Genomic DNA, 24,731 nt, shown 5'->3' on the forward strand with positions numbered 1-24,731 from the left:
CTTGAAAAATAAAATGCATGTTTTGCTCATCTAAGAAGAGTGTGAACATCTAACTAAACATGATCACATATACTCTGCAGCCTACAATGATTGTGCCAGATCTGAATGTGGTGCTCTGAACAGTGTACCAAGAAGAGGAGATTAAACTGAGGTTTAAAGAAGTTATTCTAACTTCACTAAGAGTGATTGCTGGAAGTCGAAACTTTTCAAAGGAGCATCAGGACTTTGTGTTCCACAAATTAAGCTGGAAACCATTGACAGAATTTCTGCTGCCACCATTATGGTGGTCTAGGGCAGAGGTTCTCAAAGTGTGGTCCCTGGACCAGCGGCACTAGCATCACCTAGGAACTTGTTAGAAATGCAAATCATTCCGCCCTACCCCAGACCTATATAAGGCTCAGTGACTTGTGTTTTATCAGTCTGTGTCAAGTGACTCTGATGAACACTAAAATTTCAGAACCACTTGGATCAATAGTATTCAAACTATCATTGGTGAAGAAATAGTCGTTTTTTATTTAAGTATCTAATCAATTATGGACTGATATTTTCACAAAATAACATACTGATACATTACCAGAGAAATTACCAGAGAAAACTCAATCTAATTAGTCTAATGGTTCATAAATGTCGTAAGTGCTTACCTCAAATTTCCATACTTATATCCTGTAGACTAATAACAAATTTGCAGAATGGCACTGACCTGCAAGCCATACTTTGAGTAGCACTAGTCTCGATATTTCAAAGTCCCTTTTCCTATTATAAAAAAACTGCATAATTAAACAATTTCCAATATACACATCTTTTTTTTAAAAAAAATCTTAACATCTTTGAAAATGGAATATATCTCAAAATCACTCTCGGCCAGGAAGCAGTAGGACGTGACTCTTGTGGTCTGTGCATGTGCATCAAAACCTTCAAAGTAGGTGTCAACTACTTGGGAAAAAATGCCACAGACTAAGTGGAACACTCTTTTAAGAAATTCTGCATCACTAGTGCTTTTGATGGTACAAAGGAAGATACTTTGTGAAAAATCATGGAAATCAGTGACTCTGAAGAAAAAGTGATTCAGGAGTGTAGAAGTTTGTAAGAAAGTTTTATGAATATCTTAACAAATTTATCTTGCTTGTATTTTTCTATTAGGTGTACACGAGAGTGATACATGATAAAAATCAATGTCTAAATAACTTTAAAAGATAAGTTATACTTATTCTTCAACAAGTATAAAACCCTAAGTGATAAGAAGGTATCGAGTCATTTTAATGGGCAGTGATTTTTCTCTTTATTACTGGTACATAAAAATGTATCTTAAAAAAGACAGACTATTATAATTGACTAGATACTGCATATCCTTTATAAAACTTATTTACCAACAAATAGGCTCAAAGAAAGTGGAAGACACCTCAAGGTCTCCTAACAAAGCAAAACAGAGAGAGATCCAAGATGGCTGATCACTAGCAGCTCGGGCTCGTAGTTCCCAGTGAAAGCACAGAGAACGAGAGGACGCCACACTTTCAGACGAATATCTGTTGCTCACGGACCAGGAGATTCCCAGCAGAGGAGCCCCACGGGTCGCAAGGGTGACTCTTGTGGCCGGCGCGGCGGTTTTGCTGGCGCCTCAGTGCAGCAGTTCTTGGTGCAGAGTCCAGAGATTCCTGGGCAGAAAAGCACCATCAATCTTAACACCGCTGTTTTGGCTGGCGCAGTGGATTGCTCAGATTTTGGCACTGGGAATCAACAAGTTGGACGTCTGCTCAGAGACCTAGTTAGAAAGTCGGTAATTACAAAGACAACAGACGGATAAATATATAATGAAGGGAAGAAATCAGCATAAAAAGGCAGAGAATACTCAAAATCAGAATGCCTCTCCCTCTACAGGGGATCGCAATTCCTCATCAGTAACGGAACAAGGCTTAATGGAGAACGAGTGTGTTCCAATAACAGAAGCAGGTTTCAAAACGTGGGTGATAAGAAACTTCTGTGAATTAAAAGAATTTGTTCTAACCCAATGCAAAGAAACTAAGAACCTTGAAAAAAGGTTTGACGAAATGTTAACGAGAATGGACAATTTAGAGAGGAATATAAGTGAATTGATGGAGCTGAAAAACACAACACGAGAACTTCGCAAAGCATGCACAAGTTTAAACAGTTGAATTGATCAAGTAGAAGAAAGGATATCAGATGTCGAGGACCAGCTCAGTGAAATGAAATGAGAAGACAAGATTGGAGAAGAAAGGATGAAAAGGAATGAGCAAAGTCTCCAGGAAATATGGGACTATGTGAAAAGACCTAATTTACGTTTGATAGGTGTACCTGAATGTGATGAAGAGAATGAATCCAAGTTGGAAAATACTCTTCAGGATATCGTTCAGGAAAACTTTCCCAACCTGGCAAGGCAGGGTAATATTCAACTCCAGGTAATACAGAGAACACCACAAAGATATTCTTCTAGAAGACCAACCCCAAGGCACATAATTGCCAGATTTATTAGGGTTGAAATGAAGGAGAAAATACTAAGGGCAGCCAGAGAGAAAGGTCGGGTTACCCATAAAGGGAAACCTATCAGACTTACAGCAGATCTCTCAGCAGAAACCCTACAAGCCAGAAAAGAGTGGGGACCAATATTTAACATCCTTAAAGAAAAGAACTTTCAACCCACAATTTCCTATCCAGCCAAACTAAGCTTTATAATCGAAGGAAAAATTAAATCCTTTTGCGAACAAACAAGTACTTAGAGAGTTCACCACCACCAGGCCTGCTTTACAAGAGCTTCTGAAAGAAGCACTATACATATAAAGGAACAAACAATATCAGCCTTTCCAAAAATATATCAAAAAGAAAAGAACATTAACACAACGAAAAATTTACACTAACTAATGGGCAAAACAGCTAGCTAGCATCAAATGCCAGTATTAAAGTTATATATATTCTAATCGGATAAAAAGCCAAAACCCATTGGTATGCTGCATCCAGACCCATCTCACATGCAATGATACACAAAGACTCAAAACAAAGAGAAGGAGGAAGATTTATCAACAAATCAGAGAGTAAAAATAAACAAATAAACAAAAAGCAGGAGATGCAATTCTCGCCTCTGATAAAGTAGACTTTAAAGCAATGAAGAGCAAAAGAGGCAAAGAAGGACATTACATAATGGCACAAGGATCAATGTAACAAGAAGAGCTAACGATTTTATAGATCAACGAGACAGAAAATTAACAAGGACATCCAGGACTTGAACTCAGACCAGGAACAAGTAAACTTAATAAACATTTATAGAACTCTCCACTTCAAATACATAAAACATACATTACCACCTCACACCTATTCCATAAGTGACTACATAATTGGAAGTAAATCACTCCTCAGTAATCGCATAGCATTTCATAGGTTTAAATGAAATATTGGTTGGCTGCTCGTTTGTTATTTTCTTCCCTTATTCCTTCCTGTTTACATCAAGTATAATTATTGGTATAAAAGAGGTTTTCAATACCCATTACTACTAAACTGCATTCTAGCCTGGGCAAGAAAGCAATACTCCCATTCTCTCTCTCTTTCTCTTCCTTTTTCTTCCTCTTCTTTATTCTTTTTCTTTCTTCCTTTCTTTCAAAAAAAAAAAAAAAATCTTAAATGTGTCTTGGGGAAGTATTTTATAATGACATCCCAGAAGGCATCTGAGGGGGTATTCCAGACAAAACAATTAGAAGTAACTATCTGGGAAATCAGATTGTAAGGTGCCATCTGGAACACATTTGGAGCTACATAAACCTACATCTATTTTTGAGTACTCCCAGAATTCACTAGATGGACCTGTATGTTTATAGTGATTTGCTGAATAGAAATACATTCTGTTCCAAATAACACCCAGCATAGGCATTAAAAAAAGATCTGACTCTGGGAACCTTCACATAAATAATATCTTAGAGTACTAGCACTTGCCAGTGTTATGAAAGTAATACACAGGTGCTCTTTTGTTCAGAAAAAAAAAAAAAAAAAAAAAACAAAGCAAAACAAAACAAAAAAACCTGAGCTAAAATATATGTGGTAAGCAAGGCAAGGTTGCCCTTATGGCAAATGTTGGTATCTCCTGCATCAAGCCAGGGAACCTGGAAGGCGGCTAGAGTGGTCCTAGATTAGCAGTATCTCTGGCTCCCAGAAGCAGCAAACACAAATCTCTGTGGAGAAACATCCTCAATTTAGGCAACATACGTTAAAATCAACCAAATATGTGTGCACGGTGAAAGATTAAAGACCCAAGGAAGCAAGCCACCATGACTGACAGTCTGCAGAAACAACAAGAAAATGAGACCACCAAGGACTTCCAAGGTTGAAATTACAAGATATAAAATAAAACAATTCATTGACTACTTCATGAAAAGGTAAAAATCATAAAACTTGGCAAGCAATATAAAACCATGAAAAAGGATCACCTGGAACTTACAGAAAAGATAACTAAAATTGGTAAATATAAAATTCAATGAACGTGCTTAACAGCAGATGAAACATCACTACTCGAGAGAACTGGTGAACTGAAAGATAAATCTAAAGAAGTTATCTAGAATGCAGCACAGATAAAAAAAAGTAAATGAAAAATGTAAAAGAGAGGATAAGCAATATGAAGTGATATAAAGTTATAATATATGTTCATTTGGAATCCCAGAGAAGTATAGAGCAGCGTGTTCCACCTTGGTTGCACACTGGAATTACCTGAAGAACTTTAAAACTATTGACACCTAGGACCTGCCCCAGGAGATCCAGATTTAATTTGTCTGGAGCATGGCCTGGGCACAGGAATTTTTAAAACTCCCCAGGTGATCCTAATGTGCAGCCAAAGTAGCAAAGCATTGATATAAAAAGTGGAAAAGATAATAAATTCAATTTAGACAAAGTCTTATCAGATATGACACCAAAAATATGGGCAACAAAAGATAAAGTAGATAAATTGGACTTTATAAAATTTAAAAACTTATACCTCAAAGGAAACTATCAACACAATTAAAAGACAACCTACTTTTGTAGGTTGGCAGAAAATATTTGCAAATCATATTTCTGATAAGGGACTCATATGCAGAATATATAAAGAACTCTTACAACTAAATCAAAATAACTTAATTAAAAATGAACCAAGGATCTGAGTAGACATTTCTCCAAAGATGTGCAAATGGCCAATAAGCACATGAAAAGATGTTCAATATCATTAGTCATCAGGAAACTGCATATCAATATAATAATCAGATACCACTTCACACCCAACGAACATGACTATAATTAAAACGTCTGATAATAGTAAGTGCTGTGGCCAGGCTTGGCGGCTCACACTTGTAATCCCAGCTTTGGGAGGCTGAGGCTGAAGGATGGCTTGAGCCCAGGAGTTTGAGCCCAGCTTGGACAATATAGAAAGAACGCTGTCTCTACAAAAAAAAAAAAAAGCTGGGCATGGTGGCATGTGCCTGTAGTTCCAGCTACTAGGGAGACTGAGGTGGAAGGGTCACTTGAGCCCAGGAATTCAAACTGGCAGTGAGCTATGATCACCCCTCTGCACTTCAGCCTGGGTGACAGAGACAGACCCTGTCTCAAAACAAATAATTAAGTGTTGGCGAGGGTAGGGAGAAACTGAACCCTTCATGCATTGCTGGTGAGGACGTAAAATGGTGCAGCTGCTGTAGAGAATGGTCTAACCGTTTTTCAAAATGTTAAATGTACAGTTGCCCTATGATCAAGCAATTCCATTTCTAGGTATATACCCAAGAGAAATGAAAACATATGTCCACATAGAAACATGTACTCAAGTGATCAGGATTATTCAAAATAGCATTATGGCAGCATTATTCATAATAGCCAATAACTGGAAACAACTCCAATGTCTATTAACTGACAAATGGGTAAAATGTGATGAATTCATATAATGGAATATTATTTGGCAATAAAAAGGAATGGAGTACTAATACATGCTACAACATGCATAGACCTTAAAGACATTTTGCTTAGTGAAAGGAGCCATTAACCAAAGACCACGTATTATATTATCCCAATTGTATTAAATGCCCAGAATAGGCAAATCCATAGAGACAAAAACTAGATTAGGGGTACCTAGGTCAGCAGGAGTGTGGGATGGGGTTGAGAGGAATAGAGGAGTGATTGTTAATGGCTTCAAGGTTTCTTTTTGAGGTAATGAAAATCTAAAATTGACTGTGGTAATGGTTGCACAACCCTGTGAACATATTAAAACCTTTGAACTGTATACTTTAAATGGGTGAATTATATGATATATAAATTATATCTCAATATAGCTGTTAAATGGAGAAGACACAATATTTGAAGGTACAACATGTGTGAATTTTCTAGAAGTGATTAAAGATGTGAATCCACAACTACAAAAAGGAACATATAACAAATAGGATATTTTAAATGAAATATACACAAGACACACCAAGTGAAACTTAAGAAAGCAAAAGACAAAGGAATTCCTAGCAATCAAAAATCAGAAGACACTGTGAATATACTGAAAGTACTACTGAATTGTAACTGCTAAAGAACAGAGCTTCAGAATTCTGAGAAAGTACTACGTTTGGCCTGAAATCACTAAAAACAAAACAAAACAAAACAAAAACTAGACAGTAACAGAAATCACAGTAAGATTGTTCTGCCTTTGATTTGCATTTGGTTCATCAGGACAGGAACACAGCTTGCCTAATGAAAAACATAAAATCTCTAAGCTCAAAAGCAAAATGGTAAAAGCCATTTGACACAACAATTTTAGTAGAACCTCTAAGAAGTCACTTGCACCAAAGGGAAGAATTGGAGATTTTTCTGACTGCTGGAGATACTGATAGGGATTTATCTGTTGCTCAATTCTCAACAGCACAACTCAGAAAGAGTTGTGCCATACAGGGTCCCATCTTGCTAATTAGAAGCTCATGGTATCTAACATGGGGAAATATTATATTAAGTCATAGTATGTTTCAGAAAAAATCTGACGACGCATTTTTGGTTCCAACTTCTGATTTAATTATCTCTTCAGGTATCTTTATTCACTAGGAGAAGGATATGATTAGATATTCATTTCTTAGCTGTAGTAAAAGTAAACTTATTGGAAACAAGCGTTGACTCTTCCATACATATATAATTCATGAACATTGAATTTAACACCTATTTAGGGAACAACATATTAATATAAAATTAAAGTGACAGTTTTCAATATTGGTCTCCTTCTTTACAGGAAAAGTACAAGCCCTTCAAAAGAAACAAAGAAATTCTAATAGCTGTAAAGTACATAGCTAATCAATGTTCAATTTATCAAGAGTGAAGGCAAGCTTTAAATATAAGGAGATAAGGGTCCAGAAATAAATATAAAATTTTACCACCTGCATGAATATAAAAGTAATGAGGATTACTTTTAAAAGCCAAACCAAAGCCTTTTTAGATGTCAGGTATTGTACTAGGACAAAATTACAGTTTTGTAAAAGGTATTTACAATCAGAGAGTTCTACTTGTCAGCACAGAAACACATAAGTGGATCATTTGGACCTGTCACAAGCTAGGCATACTTCCCATTTTATAATGTACAAGTGGTAAAATTTTACCATCTTTTGGCTGTCAAAAGGCAGATTGTAAGTGAAAATATGACAATATTCATGACACACCAAGTATCCTGTCCTTCAAATACTTAATCCTAAGTGGCTCTGCTGTCAGATCCATAAAGGTGAAAACACATTAAGGCAGGAGCAGGTAAAGAGCTAGTTTTAGAAGGTAGGTTGTCCTTTCTTGAGATTTTTATACTTGAGCCTCAAAGGGAGTTATTTGGTTTCACAAAATTTAAAACATGCCATCTGTATTCCTTCCTTCCTTCTGCAAATATGTATTGAGCATATTCTGTTTGCCAGGAAGGTGCCTATCATTCTGCTTTGTAGTAGTAAAAAGGCAGTGGCAATTAAGACCTTGGAGTTGCCTTGGCTAAAGGCTCCCTAGGAAACATGTAAAATAAAAAACAAAAGTGATACTGTACATGCAGTGAGCAATACACCTACAAGGGCAGCCAGAGATGCCAGGGAAAGGGATCAAGAAAATTTCAAAAACAGCTTGTGAAAAAAATAGCAGAAGAAACTCAGGGAACAAATTTTGTTAGAAACTTTTTGCTTCATGGTTTATTTCACAACTTGCCATCTAATTTCACTCCATGTACTTAAACATCCATGCTTATCTCCAGCATTTCACTACCAGCCCTTTTATTATGCTCCATTTAGGACTTCATACCTGTACCTGAATGCCTCTCAGACACCCTCACTCTACAAGTTTTCAAGTTGCTTTGGTGAGTCTAGGGTGAGAGTAAGCAAGTAATTCAGTCCTGAATCCCCAACACTGGTTTAGAAGCTATGCCCATTCCCGTGAAAGTTCTCTCAACAAACAAAAACAACTGCCATTCAGTCAACATTAATTGGTATAATTAGGTAATGAGATAATTAGGTAATACACTAATGGTACCACCAGCCCAAGGAAGCAGAAAGTTCACAACTTTGGAGAACTTGAGTTCTGGATTAGGCTCCATGTCTTATCAATTGGGGGCCATAAGTTTCATAGGTAAATCTTGGGTTGTATCTGTTGTTAGATTCCCCACTGGTTGGTGCCTGTCAGAAGTATCCTGCTTGGGCAATAAATGTTATCATTATCCTACTTCTCAACCATATAAGCTTTGGAAAGCTACTTAACCTCTCTGCAATGTTTTCTATTTTCTATTTTGAAAATGAATGTGGTAATAATATCCAACTTAAAGAGATATTGCAAGAATTAAATACGACAGCTTATGTAAAAAGCACTTAGCTACTTAATGTTCTATATAATTATCAGATTCTCTTGGTTGCAATGACTTGTAAGCATTTTAGGGTCTTGGAGCATCTAAGAGCCACTGCCATGAAAAACTGTTATTCTTGCTTTGCTTTAGATAAATGTTTCAACCAGTCTTTATTATATTTAATCATTTATCCTTTCACTTTTAATTTTCTTAAGTAGACCCTATCCACATGGCCCTTCTCCCTGGGTAGAAGCTTAATATAGTTGCAATCCTTATTTTTAATCCAGTACTTTACTAGGGAAGGCACAACTGTGTAAATTAAACCATATGAAGATTTGAGTCAACACAGAGCTGTTCAACGCTTTATACTACTAATAAAACATCATCATTAAATCTTAATTTAATATGGCTTATAAGAATATAAGGGATATATCAAGCTGTATTTTTGATAGGGGAATGTTTATTGGCAAAATGTATCTATAAATGACCATATCACTTTTGTTATTAGATGGCATTTCATAAATGTTCTCCAATAATGCTGTTTAATCATTGAGCAAGAAGAGGGTAAATGTGAAGAACAAAACAGAATGTGGATAAATAACAGCCAAAAAGCACAGGTAAAGTCAGTTAAGGAGACTTCATTTATTTTCTTGATGTTTATATTTCTCAATGAAACACACGTGCATAAAAAGTCAAGAGTTCTTCAAATAATAGCAGGCTCCTGCAACCACCTATTCCTACCCAGATATTAACTCCTTTAAGGAAAAAAATTAAAACACTTTGATCTGTATATTTTTCTAGCAACTTATCTCCATATTTTTAAAATGACATCATTATACAACTATTTCTTTGTTCATTTAGGCATTGTCCATTAATCTACTAACATGGAAGATGAAAATTTAGCTTTTTTATGATCTCTCCATACATGCTTCTCTTTTCTTACCTACCCCAAATAATAATATCACATTATTTGGCTAAATCAATATCCATTGAGCAATATAATGTGCAATTAGTACAACTTTTGTCTCCTTTTTCTCCCCTTGGTATTAATACCCAGTAGAGATCCTGGACTGTCCTTTTGCCACCACTTGGGAAGATCCGTGTGTCTCCACTGGTATTGAGGACTCAGGTATCATGATCACATATTTTCCAATGTTTTGGTTCATTCCATCTTTTTGGCAAACTACAAAAAGGATATTTTTTGGAGACTGTGCATATATAAAGATAAGTTTTCTACTTTCATACTTGGTTGATAATTTTGGCTGCTATAGAGTTCTAGTTGAGAAAGAGTTTTCTCTATGAGTTTTGGAGACCTTGCTTCATTGTCTTTTAAATTTCTAAGTTGCTATGAAAAGTCCAATGCTAATCCTTGTATGGAACCAGTTTTTTTTTTCTTTTTGGAAGGTTTTAGAGTCTCTTCTTCATTGTTTTTCCATCGAATATGCTGGTGGGTCTCCTAAATCTGGCAATGCATGTATTTCACTTATAAAAAAATTCTTGCTTTTTTCACAATTTTCCTCTTTCACTTTGTTCTCTTTTAATTGGGACCAACTACTAGACAGAGGTTGGACTTCTCTAATTAATCTTTACTCTTATTATCAATCTCAGTGTCTTTTGGTTGAACATTTATTCAATTTAATATTCTAACTTTTGCATTGAATTATTTTTATTTCTATCATTTTTATTTTCTAAGTGTTCTTTTCTGTTCTCTTAATATTCTTTTCAAAAATATCCTGCTTTCATTTCAGACATGATTACTTTCCTCTCTGACAATATTTAATTATAGATTTGGGCATTTAGGGAATTTCCTTATGCAGTATCATCTGTTTCCTCCAAGATTGGTTTTCCTATTTGCATATTCTGTTACCATCACTGCCTTTTAAATCAGACATGTTCCTCAAATGTCTTTTGAATGACAGTCCCTCCTAAAAAACTCACTGGCAACTCTGGGTATGGGAAAGGGCTAGTCAGTTGGCGGGCTTTAGCAGAGGGTGAAGAGACAGTGTAACTGCATTTACACTGGGATGGAGTACACCTCCAAATGTCAGTATCTGTGGTTCTTTTTTCTTGAATGTATCTGACAACCACATATCCTCCTTCAACCTACTGCCTGGTGGAGACAGTGGCTGCCAATGTTCTGGATGTGAATTTGAGGAAGAGGGTAACTAAATGTGTGTGCGGGAGGGAGGCATCCACAATTCAGCATGTAAACGTTCATGTCATTCTGCTTTCAGTGAAGTACCACATCTCTGCCCTTGACTGCATAGGCCTCAAAGCTGAGTTTCTCTAATTCAATCTGCCAAAAAAGTGAACCTCAAGGCTTCCACTAAGGTGTGGAGGGCCCAGGTGGAGGAACTGCAGGTTTCCCTACCAAACCCTCTCAGATGCTTCTTTATCAGTCATTTGAATCCATCCCCATATGTCCATATGCTTTGCTTCTAACAACTCTCACCTGCAGCCTTCTTTAGAGCCCTACTTTTGGGCTACAAGGGCAACTTCAGCAGCATGCCAAGAGAGTCGGTAGTACCTGAAAATTTACATACTCCCCACCACCAGCTGGAGCTCATTACTGATACAAGAGAGTACCTCTAGTTTAGAGTGTAATTTACACTCCAGAGTTTCCCTACAAGATGAAACACAGGCTACAATTTAGCCTAAGATCACACTCTTGCTTTGTTTTCTTCCATTTACTGCTTCTTACTTTCCCCATTCTCATACTGGTTTCTCCTTGGAACACTTAATAATCAATTCCGTATGGATCCACATCTCAGGGTCAACTTTGGGAAACCTGGCCTAAGACTATCATCTGGTTGCTCAGATTTGGGAAAGTATCTGGGAGTCTAAACACTGCTTACTAAACTTGCAACTAATTCTGTTTTCATACCTCACCCACACCCCCACTACCACAAGAGATGCCTGGAACCTCTAATTCCTTAACCTTTCTAGTGTTCAGGAAGCTGAGATTCCCAGGCTTCTGAAAGTTTGTGGAAAATGCAGAGCACCTTCCTGTATTGTCATTTTTAATAGAAACATTTTGCATTTGATAGAGTTGAGTTCAGGCTATTCTTCCAAATGTCTTGGGGTACAAGCCCAAGATCCTCTTGGAAGTGTGTGCTTTAGTAGAAAACATGCAGAGGGCTTACTTGACTTAAATCTATAGAAATTAAGAAGTTATATAGTTAGACAAATGTGGGTTCCCCTTCTTTACTAGCTGTGTGATGATAGGCAAGTTACTAAACCTCTCTAAGTCACAATTTTCTCACCTGTAAAATGAAGAAAATACACATATCATAGTGCTTGCAACATAGTGTTATTGCTTTGATTTACTTTCTGGTGGTAATAAGTTGATGGTACTGCCACGATATGCCCTCACCTAGTTCCCACATTTCTGAGATGTTTGGCTAAGGTTAAGGGCATAGTCTAAGAAATTCATTCTTGAGATGTGTTCCGCAGACTAGCAGCAGCAGCAGCAGCATCACTGGGAACTTGTTAAAAGTGAAAATTCTCAGGCCCATCTCTACAAACTTAGGGAGTGGAGCCCAGCCATGTATGTTTAATAAGTCCTCGAGGGATTCTAATGTATGTTCAAGTGTAAGAAACTCTTGTATCAGGAAAAAAAAAAAAGATAACAGACCCACATGGAGATTAAAGCCAAGACTTAGAACCCAGTTGGTGTAGTATTGAAGATCATAAGCAGAGCTAATCAATATATATAACACCCCCACCCTCGATTGGGGTAGGGGAAAGTCATAATTATAGGTTTATTATTAGATTAGTGTAGTTGTTAATATCAAGAGCATTATGTGATAAATGAATATACATAGGAGCTAGGAATGAAAGAGTGAGGAACAGATTTAAGTTCGTAAAACTGACAGTGAGTCTATGCCACGTAGCTTTCAAATCCTAATAGTGTATTAATGCAAGAAAAAATAATTTCTGAGCCCAGAAACTGAAGAAACACTTAAAAGAATCCTTAATTGTATTAATACTTTTCTGAAACAAGCTACTAAATGTACATGATCTGGAACATTTGCTGAGAAAAATTCATTTGAAGTTGTTACTTTGACAGTGTCACAACTACCGAAATTCCTCCAAAATTCTGAATTAGTGCTATGTAAGTAAATTATCTCTACAAACAAAGAAGAGAACTTAAGAGCAAAAAATAGCTCATGGAATCCACCACTGAGAATATGGGGTTGGAGTGGGGAACAGAGCAAGGAGCAAGTATTCCAGCATCACCTACGTAGTAATTTACAGTATCTTCAAGCCAATCAGGTGATTTACTCCAAGGAGCACAAATCAGAGAGGCAAGAAAGCCAATTCTTATAAGACTGCAAAGATCCCACAGTTTTTAAAAGAGAAAAGAGCCCTTTCCCTGGAGGAAGTACAAAGTAATTCACACAAGTTCTTGTTTTAGGGGTGATGCCCAGCCACTCAATTTACCTTGACATATAATCTGCCTGAGCAGCTCAGCTTAATCTCCTGCATGGCAGAGCTGAGGATACTTCCCTCCAGCCCTTTATGGCCTATGTGTTAAAATCACAAAGCTTTGGTGTTGCCATCAGGAACACAGCAACTCTGAATACCACCACAGGGAATATTAGACAGACTGGCTGAACATCCAAAAGAATACATATGCTAGTTAATCAATGCAGAGTGCTTTAGTACCCTATGCTAAAGCACACCAATACTCAAAATCATGGCTGACATAGGGAATTCTTAGTCTATGCCTGGGAGCATCCTCTGCCAAGCACATTACCACACATTCTTAGTGGCCCTTCATAGCACACCTACGAGGTAGGTGCTGCTTGAATTGCATTTTGTTGGTGAAAAAACTAAGCCTCAGAGATACTAAGCAACTTGCTTAAAGTCAACCAGACATTGTAGTGGAGTCAGACAATCCCAAGGCTACCTGAATCTGAAAAGGCTATTCTTAACCATCATGCTTTAATGTCTTCATTGAGAGTCCAGCCTATTTCAACAATTACAATTTGTAATAATTGTACAATTCTCTTTGCCTCACAAGAAAAAAAAATTAAAACACAAGATTATGTTAATAAAATATTCATGAGGACAATACATTATTTCTGGTCGGACACTGGATCTCTTTGGCCTTTATAGCTGTAAAGTCTGTTAAAGATGTGTCTCCTGCATAAAGTCATTGTGTGAGTGGAGTTTCAGCTGTTACCGACAGTGCTTGGAGATTGGTAATGCTTTTATTGTCATAGACACCAGATTTCAACACACTATTGAGCACAGGGAATCCATTTCACACAAAGCAATGCAGCCAGCAGATGAGCACAGTAACAGCTAACCGCACATAATGCCATGAACAATATTTGTTTTGCCACCTCTCATTTAGGTAATATTCTCACCAATGAAGTCTGTAAGACTGTCTCTCATTTGAGAAACAGCTTCTTTATGACCCAGATAGCAATACTCACACTTTAAAGGCCCAAAGTCATTCATTTATCTGCTTCACTGAATGGTTAAAGCTATTCAGAAAGGAAAATCTGATCTTCCACAAAACACTCTTTTATTCAGCTTGCAAAAAGATCAAATACTTCTTGAAAATTCAGTTTGTTCAAGTGGCTAGCACCCCAAGAATAATGGATCTGTTATCTTGGTAGATTTCTCTAGTAACTAAAACCACAAAGAAAATAATTAGGAAGAGTTAAGTTATGTGTGACTGTGTATTTTATATACATATGCATACATATGTGTGTGTGTAATGAGAACAATTTGTTTTTTTATGAGACAAACCAAACAATCAAGACATTGTACTTGACTAGTGGTCAGAGATAAACTTATAAAGTTGAATCATGAAGAGAAGCACTTGGACACATCATGAACACATCATGGACCAATTTACCAAGAGACCATCACCATGTGGGGAAACTACAGGACCTCCCTGTCACTTGGAGGAAATCTACTGTATATTGTGTTACAGTCAATCACATGACAAACATCATTTACTCTATTAACCAGCCAAAGTGTGATTAGTGAAGAAGTTAGTAAGAAATTAATATAATCTGTCATTTTCACATCCAAAAGCCAATACATTTAATAAAATTCCATTAAAATAATCTCCTTATAGAGCACTGGGCATTTAGTTATTGGCAAAATAAACAATTATGTTCATTTTAATGAATTTTTACTGTGTTTACTTTTCCATTTAACAAAAAATTATAAATTATGTCCTCTAAATAATTATAATACAAATAAGTTTGGGTTTTAGTGGAATGTATATTAACAGATGAAAATATATAAATAAAGTGTATCTCAAGCTTTCTGGATTATTTTGAATTAAGTCTGTTAAATCATTGTGATTAGAAAATAAAAAGGAAAATGATCATTTTAAGTTAATTTAGTGTTGGAAGAGAAGCACTACTTTATGTCAAACAGGTAAAATCAATTGAATGACTCTAAAATAGGAGTGGTATCATGATTATCAGGCTTGGGAGGAGATGGGCAGGGAAAAGGGAGAAGTCGGTAAAAGAGTACAAAGTTTCAGTCACACAGGAGGAATAAGTTCTGATGATCTTCTGCAAAGCAAGATAACTATAGTTAATAATAATGTATTATATACTTCAAAGTTGCTAAAAGTGGAGTTTAAATGTTCTCACCACAAAGAAATGATAAGTATGTCAGATGGTAGATATATTAATTAGCTTGATTTGCTCATTCCACAATGTACACATGTATCAAAACATCACATTGTACCCCATAAATATACACAATAATTGTCAATTAAAAATAAAATGTTAACCAACAAAATTACACTTAGTTACATTTTGAAAAGTGACATAATACATGAAAAATGCTTACAACAGTATGTGGAAACAAGTGAGGAATCATTGTTAGTCCTTATTACATCACTACATGTTATACATCATTTTAGCACTCACTGGGTTCCGGGTCATGGATAACAAATGGTCTAAGCTGTGGCCTGCATAAGTGCCCGCTTTCTGGTGGATCTGTAATAAGGCAATTAGAGATTGGACACAGACTACAAAAATCCAGCTTGCTCAACCCTGCTGTCATTTCAAGTCAAACTTCAGGGTTTACTTAGGCAGTATGCAACACACACCTGCCTGAAAAATGGGGACTGCTCAAATCCAAAGACTGAATGAAATCCTACACATGCATTTTATTTGGAAAAAGTTGAAGGGAACAATAAGGGGACTCAGTTTCTACCCTGGAAACCTCCATCCTAATATTCTATTCATCAGTTTGGCATATATTAAAAAGTCTGATGAAACCCAGTGAGAACACAGGCACTCCCAAATTCTGGTGAAGGGAATAGAAATTAATGGAACATTTTTGGAGAGCAATTTGATAATCCTCTAACAAATAAAAACAAATATGTAGGCCAGCCACAGTGGCTCACGCCTGTAATCCCAGCACTTTGGGAGGTCAAGGGAGGTGGATCACCTGACGTTGGGAGTTCGAGGCCAGCCTGACCAACATGGAGAAACCCTTTCTGTACTAAAAATACAAAAAAATTAGCCGGGTGTGGTGGCACATGGCTGTAATCCCAGCTACTCGGGAGGCTGAGGCAGAAGATTCACTTGAATCTAGGAGGCAAAGGTTGCGGTGAGCCGAGATCGCACCATTGCACTCCAGCCTGGGCAACAAGAAACACCGTCTCAAAAAAAAAAAAAAAAAAAAGTAAACTTTGAACCAGCAATTGTGTTTTAAAAATTTACTCTACATAGATACTTGCAAAAGTAGGCAAAAATACACATATAAAAAGACATATATATGCACACACATATATATATTACATGTATACATTATATTTGTATATATGCATTTTACAAAAGTCCTCTTTAATCCGAGGTTTTGCTTTCTGTGGTTTCAGTTACCAGGAGACATCTGGGATGCAAAAACACTACATGGAAAATTTCACAAATAAATAATAAGTTTTAAATTTCATGCCATTCTGAGTAGTGTGATAAAATTTTGGGACATCCTGCTCCTTCCCACCTGAGATGTGAATCGTCCCTTTTTCCAGCATATCCACACTGTAAACTACCTGCCCCTTGGTCACTTAGTAGGTGTCTCTAGGCATCTGGGGTATCAGATAGAAAAAGCAGTATATATAGCATTTGGTACTATCCACAGTTTCAGGCATCTACTGGTGGTCTTGGAACATATCCCTGGCAGATATGGGGGAATTACTGCATCTGTATATGCATTTATATTATTTATGGCACTATTTCTGATAACAACAAAAGGAGATTAAACTTGGATGAACCTAAATGTCCCTCAACAAAGGTTAAATTATAACCATAAAATGGAACCAGTACAAAGAATGTTACATCTCTCTGTATAATATGCAAAGATGTCCAATGGACATTAAGCAAGAAAGCAAGCTGTATAATATATGAATATTATAATTTATATAACTGGATAAAATATAGGTGTTTTATGGAATAGACTATTTTAAAAAAAGAAAAAATGTTAACTTCTAAAACAAATTTTTTTTTTTTTTTTGGAGACGGAGTCTTAATCTATTGCCCAGGTTGGAATATAGTGGCGCAGTCTCAGCTCACTGAAATCTCTGCCTCCCAGGTTCAAGTGATTCTGCCACCACAGCCTCCCCAGTAGCTAGGATTACAGGCACCCACCACCATGCCCGGAGAATTTTTGTATTTTTATAGAGACGGGTTTCACTATGTAGGCCAGGCTGGTCTTGAACTCCTGCCCTCAAGTGATCCACCCACCTCACTACTTCAACCTCCCAAAGTGCTGGAATTATAGGCATGAGCCACTGTGCCCAGCCTAAAACAAAATTTAGATAAACAATTTAAGGACACATTTTGTTTTATATCTTTGATGAGAGAATTTTTAAGAAAAGGTAGGAAAAATGCAGTTGCTGCCATAAAATATACTCCCCAAACTTTACTAGTTTAAATCTCAATTAATAGTTAATATCTTAGCTTTTATTTAATTGGCAGCTAGCTGACGGCAAAACCAAGATACCATATAGGTGTCATGACACATGGAGGTGACCTGGAAAAGGGAAGAGAAACACCAAAGGGAGGAAAAGCGAACGGATAAAGGAGGTCACATGACAGACCTTGCCAAGGGACGCCAAAAGGCAGATGCTTTGGTAACCACCCAATAGCCATTTCCTTCTCCTTTTTTTTCTTGTCAGTACCTGTGTACCAATTTTAACCAATAGAGGTTAAAAGTAAAAACACTAGCCTTCCCAGCCTCCCTGAAACTAGAACTGGCTAATGACCAAGTGCTGGGCAATGAGTCAGAAGGGAAATTCTTCGAGGATAGAATGTTCTACATGACTTTAGAAAAAGATGCAGGGGGAAAAAGCCTCAGATCCGCCCTCACTACTTCAGTCAGCGGGAACACGATGCTTGGAATGACAGCAGCCATTTTACAACATTGAAAGGTGAAACAGCCCAAACACTGACAACAGCAGAGAAAACGGCTGGAAAGAGCTTGGAATTGGATAACTCTCCTGAGTTGCTGAAACAATCCTGGAGTGGCCTAGTTTTCCACTCCTTGCTAAGTGAGGTAATAAACATTCTCATTATATAGATCACTTTTTATTGGACATTTTGTTATTTACAGCTAAAAGCATTGCCTCTTACACAGCTGCCAACCACCTGCCTTAGAAATGAGCCAAGGACCCAATTAACAACTTTGCAATAATTTGCTGTTGTTGTTTTCAAATCACAGCAGGAAGATACAATTATGATACTCGGAATTACCTCATGTTTTCTGTTAGTGATAGGGAAAAAGGCTACCATTGATTCCATTAAGCAGCTACTATGTGCCAAGCACTGTGCTAGGTATTTTACCTAGGACTGGTCATCACAGCAACTTCTAAACCAGTCTCCTTGGGCTGGGGAAATAAAATCACATCTATATATTTCCCACGTTACTTAAACAATTTAGCATTTTGTTACAAATGTAAACCACAAACCACTAGTTGTACTTGTGACTCTGTCACCTATAGAAATCACAGAGACATGCATACCACACTTGCAGCTGTTGAAGATATCTCAAAATATCACTGGCTTTCATCACCATTTCAAAAGCTTTATATTAAACCTGCTGTAAAATCTTATGTAATGTGTTAATAAAAGAGCACATACGCTACTGCATGACACATTTTAAAAATGTTTTGGTAACAGGATTGCAATATAATCGACTTCCTTCGTCATTCTGTGTGATTTATTTTATGCATTTAAAAATATTATTCTAAGAAGAGGTCCCGTAGGTTTCACCAGACTGACAAGGAGTCCTTGGCACAAAAGGGGTTTAGACCTCACACAACCAGTCCTCGTCGTTATCATTGTTAATATCATCAATCCACTCAGGATCAATACAGAAAACCAGGGTGATCTCTCTAAAAGGTAAGGCAGATCAAGATATTTCCTCCTTTAAACGTGAAACAAATGCAGACTCCTAGTTTTGACTAACTTGGCCCTCCAGGATCTGATTTTACCCCGCTCATGTCTCCTTCCATGGTTTCAAACTCCTCTATCCCCTGCTCTCTGCTCCAGACATGCTAGCCTCCTTCCATTTCTTCGAAATGTCCAAGCCATTTCCTCCTACCTTAAGGGCTCTTGCCCTCTGCCTGGAATGCCTGTTTGTAAAGCAGCCAGTCGGTTCCCATGCTCTAGTGATAAGCTAGGACATTGCCTCCACAGAGAAGCCTTCCTACCAAACAGCAGCCCTCCCCTTTCCCACCTGTCCTCAGTTCCTGATTACACCCTTAAGAGCACTTATCTAAAAGGACTCATGTTATTTTCTTTGTTCACCAACAGACTTTTATTTTTTTGTTCACTACTGAACCGCAGAGTGAATTACCTCATACCATGTAGAAACCTGACATTCACTGAATGGACGAATGAAAAGCAGAGTAAATCAATGAGGAAGCTCTTACTAATCAATTTACAGGTGAGGAAATTGAGGCTCAGCGATGTTAAAATATTTTTCCAAGATCACTCAGTGGCAGAGTTATTATTTAAACTGAGATCCTAGGTCTCCCCCTAATCCCTCCATCATTGTCCACTACACTTCCACCAATCAGTGGAAAGCCCGATGGACCCAATATAAGTTTTTATGGCAGGATTTCTTGAGACTTCAGCGCCCCATCACTCAAGGATATCAGCCTAAGCACTCCTCAGAGCTATTCCAGGAAGACCAAGTTAAATAAAAATACATTGCCTGGAGAGAGGGATTCTCTGTCCCTTGCTACATACACATACATCTTTTTCTTATATCTGAACCTTGCAAACATAAATACAAACAACAAAAGTAAATATAAGGAAAAACAAATCCAGAAAAGGGTAAACTAAGGAAGAAAGAAATTAGATACACCCAGGGGAAACATCTACACATAAAAATAGATCTGATAAGGTATTGTATGCTAGCTTATATGGACCACAATTCTAGCCATACACTCCCTAGTAGCCAACACAAAGTGAGAAACAGAATCAGTTACACGCCATACTTTGAAGAGTTTTGAAATTCAATCCTCAGGAGTCGCATGACTATTTCTGTCTCTACGTTCTGAGAGCAATTCCTCTTGTGGATCTTTAGAGTGAAAGGTAGGATATAGTAGTCAGCATTCTAAACTACAGACCTTTTAAATAAACATATCAAGCTTATAGAGTGGTGTCTTATAGTATGCCTTAATAGAGGTGGCAGTCATAATGCCGAAACCTATCCACCATTGTATCGCCTTGCTATTCAAAGCATGCTCTATAGACCGGCAACATCAGCGTCACCAAGGAACTTGTAAGAAATGCAGCGCTACAAGATCTGCAGGTGATTCCTATGCACATTAAAGTTTAAGAAGCACTGCTTTATTGGTTGAGCTTAAGCCAAGGAAAAAAAAAAACTGTAAGAAACTATAATTCATTCATTCATCCATCCATTTAACAAATATTTACTAAAACTTTGGCAGGAGGAAATGATTTCTTTAAACTTGACACCAAAACCACCACCATAAAGGAAAATACTGATAGATGAGACACCACTAAAATTGAGTGATATTTGCAAACACACACAGATCTGGGTACCTAAAAATATGTCGGGCAGTCTTGGCAATGAACATCAATGAAACCAAAAATGTCTACCCTTATGGAGCTTACATTCTAATCGGCGAAGACATAAATAAACAATTTAAGTAAAACGAATCAGTCAAGAGGGATAGGTTAAGAGTGAGGTTGCAATTTTAAATAGGGTAGTCAGAAAAGGCCTCATTTGAGGAAGTAAAGACCTCTACAAGGCCAGGCACAGTGGCTCATGACTGTCATCCCAGCACTTTGGGAGGCTGAGGTGGGCAGATCACTTGAGCCCAGGAGTTCCAGAACAGCCTAGGCAACATGGCGAAACTCTGTCTCTAAAAAAAATACAAAAAAAGTTGCCGGGTGTAGTGGCACATGCCTGTGGTGTCACCTACTTGGGAGGCTGAGGTAGGAGGATCACCTAAGCCCAGGAGGTCGAGGCTACAGTCAGCCATGGTTGCACCACTGCACTCCAGCCTGGGTGACAGAGAGAGACCAGGTCTCAAAAAGGAAAAAAAAAAAACCCTATACAAGGTCAGACATCTAGCTATAGATATCTAGGGGGAGTGTTCCAAGTAGAAAGAACTGTCAGAACAAACACCCTGAGACAGGAAAGTAACTAAAACAGTAAGATGGACAGTGCGGTTGAAGAAGAGTGAGCAAGAAGTAGAGTAGGTGTGTAGGAGGCTAGATCATGTGGAGCCTTCTCGGCTAATTTTGAGAATCATAACTTTAGCTGTGAGATGACAAGCCACTGGAGGAAAAGGAATAGGGAGCCATTGCAGTATGTTGAGCAGGGAAATAACATAATGAAAAGTGTCTTTTGAAATACTGGTTTCTTAGAGGTGGATGGAATGGCTTGAGTGGGAGATTCTAGCTTCAAGTATATTGCACCAATCCCAATATATGGTGATTCAGTCCTTCAACTATGTACCAGGTGGCAAAGATGTGCCAAGTAATGTGAGGAGGATCTAAATTAGAGTGATAACTGAGGGAACTGCCAGAGGAATGTGAATACAAATGACGTCGGAGGGAAAGAAACCCAGGACATACTGACAGATTACAGAAAAATGATACAAATTCGCAACTCGATTTAATCAAGGTTTATGGATCACCTACTGAGGGCAAAGCCCTGTGCTGGCTAGGACTTGCGGGGTGGGGATGGAGTATAAAACGTGTACTTTCCCCTCAAAGGGCTTCCAGCCTGGCGTGCTTAGCCCCTGCCCTATGCCTTTCAAGCCAGAAAGTCTTGAATTGCCACAGCTGCAGCTGGCACTGGAACTAACTGGTTTGCTCCGGTTAAGAGCTGCTGGTGGTGGTTGTTTTTGTTATCCTTGAAGCTTGTTCCATCTCCTGGGAGCAGGGGATGGGACCCTGCACCTCAACTCGGGTAGTACAAAAAAATAGACCTGGTTTGGCAGGAGGGCAGAAGGGAGGTCTTAATAAATGTCTTTGTGGATCAGTGCTGCGGACTGGCCCAAACCACCAGTTTTGGGGCAGAGTCCTTCTGGTCTGCTTCCACCAGTGTGACCTGGTGGTCAGGCACCCTTCCCATTCCATTCTAGAGAAAAGGCCTGAAGGCATGGAAAGGGGAAGAGGCAGGATTAAGGAAAGCAATTGGAAAAAAAAATTTTTTTTTGGAAAATCCCCTGCTGCCAGACTACAAGGTGAGGGGAGCAGATGCAAATGCAATGCAAATGATATGTAAATATCTCTGTGGCCTTCTAAAAGGTTTTCTACAACTGGAAGGGCATTTGAAAAACTGCTGGCAGTTTTAACAGTGACTCAGAAGCAGAGCGAACTATTTCAAGACAACTCTGTGACACAGACCTTCGCTGCCCAGCGAACAGGGTGCACATTGTTTAGTAATCTTTTTTCTCACTTGAATCAGCCTCACCTGCTATAAATAATAATAATTAAAAAACCCTGTCTGCCTCTGCAAAGTTTATCGAGGTTAATTACTCGCTTAAAACACTCTATATACCTTTAATTTTTCTTCAAACGCCTTTCTCACATAAATAAAGCCGAGTTAAATGTGTCCCTTCCTGCCTAGAACAATACTTGGCTCCAGTGGACTATGAATGAAAGAGCCTCTCTCTCATTTCTAGTTACTATGATCCCTCAGAGTTTTGTTCTTTTTCCTACTCCACAGGAACTGGCATGTTCTCTTCTAATAACCACATGCTGATTTCAAAGTGAGTCCAGGAAAAAATCCGTATGTGAAAACCAATTCAGTTTTAGGAGCCGCTGTCAAGTTACTCATCAAGAAAAGCTGTCCGGTCAAGAAAGCTGTGGTCTTGCCCATCCTAAGCAAATATTCTTAAGTGAAATAATGGACATGCAACCACAATAGGGTATATTTCCGGGTACATTTCCGTCTACATTCATGTACTTTTAAAGGGGACACTCCTACCAGATATGCATTTAGTAAGAGCCATGGGCTGAACTGAATAGTAAGCAAGACAGTAAACACAACAGCCACACAGCTGAGCAATTATTCTTGGTTACGGACCCAGGGCTCCAGAAGCTACTTACCTCCACATCGGCCCCCAAAAGCGCCCTTACTTCCTGGCCCTGTAACATTCGAGGGTGCCTCAGCTTTTGACAGCAGAGTCAAAGGAAAGGAAATCCCTTCCATTTCTGAGGTTTTCATCTTACTTGAAAGGGCCACACTGTCATCCCCCAGGAAGCTGACAGGCATCTGGGGCGATGCCACGTTCAGCATAAAAACAGTGGCAAAGTGCAGAGACGCCGAATCTCGACAAACGAGAGGCTGCAGACAGACAGGAAAAAAGACGGACAGAAGCAGGAGACAGACCTCAAGGGACTGAAGAAATACATGCTAGCGCCAGAGGAAGAGTAACAAAGAGAAGGAGAGCAACCCGGGGCAGTGCGGCTGGAGCCAGGGAGTCCCGGGAAGGGAGGCCGCCGGGCAGGCGGCGAGCGCCCTCCCGCGGCCGGGGTTACCTCTTACCTCCTGGGCGAGTTTCTGCTTGAGCACCAGCGCCGCACACAGGTAGCCCGCGCGGCCGACGAACAGCTCGTCGGAGCCGCACTCCAGGAAGGAGACCGGCGCGCAGACGGCGCACAGAGCCCGGAACTTGCCCAGCGGCTGCACGTAGTCGGACCGGCCCAGGGCGTGGTACACGAGCGTGGCCACAGCGTACACGCCCGCGCCCCCGAGCAGGAAGGCAGCGCGGGTGTCGGCGTCCGGCTCGCCCCACTCCTCAGCGCGGGCGCACGCGTCGATGAGGCGCTTAGCCGAGCGCAGGTAGCGCTCCCGGGCGGTGGCGAAGAGCGGGCTCTGCGAGACGTGGTAGAGCATGTAGGCTACCCCGGCCACGCCGCCGTAAAGCCCCCCCTGGCAGCCGCTAGCCCCGGCGGTCGCCCCTCGGGCCTCGGCGCCGCCCCCGAGAGGGGGAAGCTCCTGGAGGATGCGCTCGATGGTGGCGGTGACCAAGGGCGCCACCGCCTCCTCACACTGGCCCGCCAGCAGGCTGCCCTGGTAGTCATCGAAGCGATTGGCGAAGCAGCGCTTGGAGTCCATGCTGTCGCCCGTGCCCCCTAGTGCTAGTGCGGGGCTAAGGACCGCTCGAGGTCGCGCCCTGCAGCCCCGCACACCACCTCCGGCTCTCTGAGGCGCTCACTCGGATGGCGGTGTCTGCGGCGGGGACCGAGCGAGAAGGGTGAGACGGGAGGTGACAAGAGGAGGCGGGCAAGGAGCGGATGGCCAAGTGGGGCGCCGGGCTGCCGCGAGGCTCCCGAGTGGCCCGGGCGATCGCGGGAGATGCGTGCAGTGCGCCCCCCTCTCGGAGGCCGCGCCCTCGCCGAACCCGCCCCCTCCTGCGCCGCCGCAGCTCGGCTGCCTCTCCAAGGGGCCGAGGCGATCTCTGGCAGGA

The 24,731-nt window shown here is 39.5% G+C and overlaps 1 protein-coding gene across 2 annotated transcripts in view; it reads right to left on the reverse strand.

Moving 5' to 3' along the window:
* LANCL3 (LanC like family member 3) overlaps positions 1-24,379 on the reverse strand; it is a 99,650-nt gene extending 75,271 nt beyond the window's left edge. For both annotated transcript variants that reach the window (XM_012448103.2, XM_012448104.2), the window contains exon 1: positions 23,807-24,379. In XM_012448103.2, coding sequence (XP_012303526.1) covers positions 23,807-24,379 — 573 coding nt within the window. The remainder of the gene's footprint in view (positions 1-23,806) is intronic.
* Positions 24,380-24,731: the final 352 nt, after the last annotated feature.

The sequence above is a fragment of the Aotus nancymaae genome, unplaced genomic scaffold, assembly GCF_030222135.1.
Source record: "Aotus nancymaae isolate 86718 unplaced genomic scaffold, 86718_ANA_hifiasm-v0.15.2.pri h1tg000058l, whole genome shotgun sequence".
NCBI classification, from domain to species: domain Eukaryota; kingdom Metazoa; phylum Chordata; class Mammalia; order Primates; family Aotidae; genus Aotus; species Aotus nancymaae.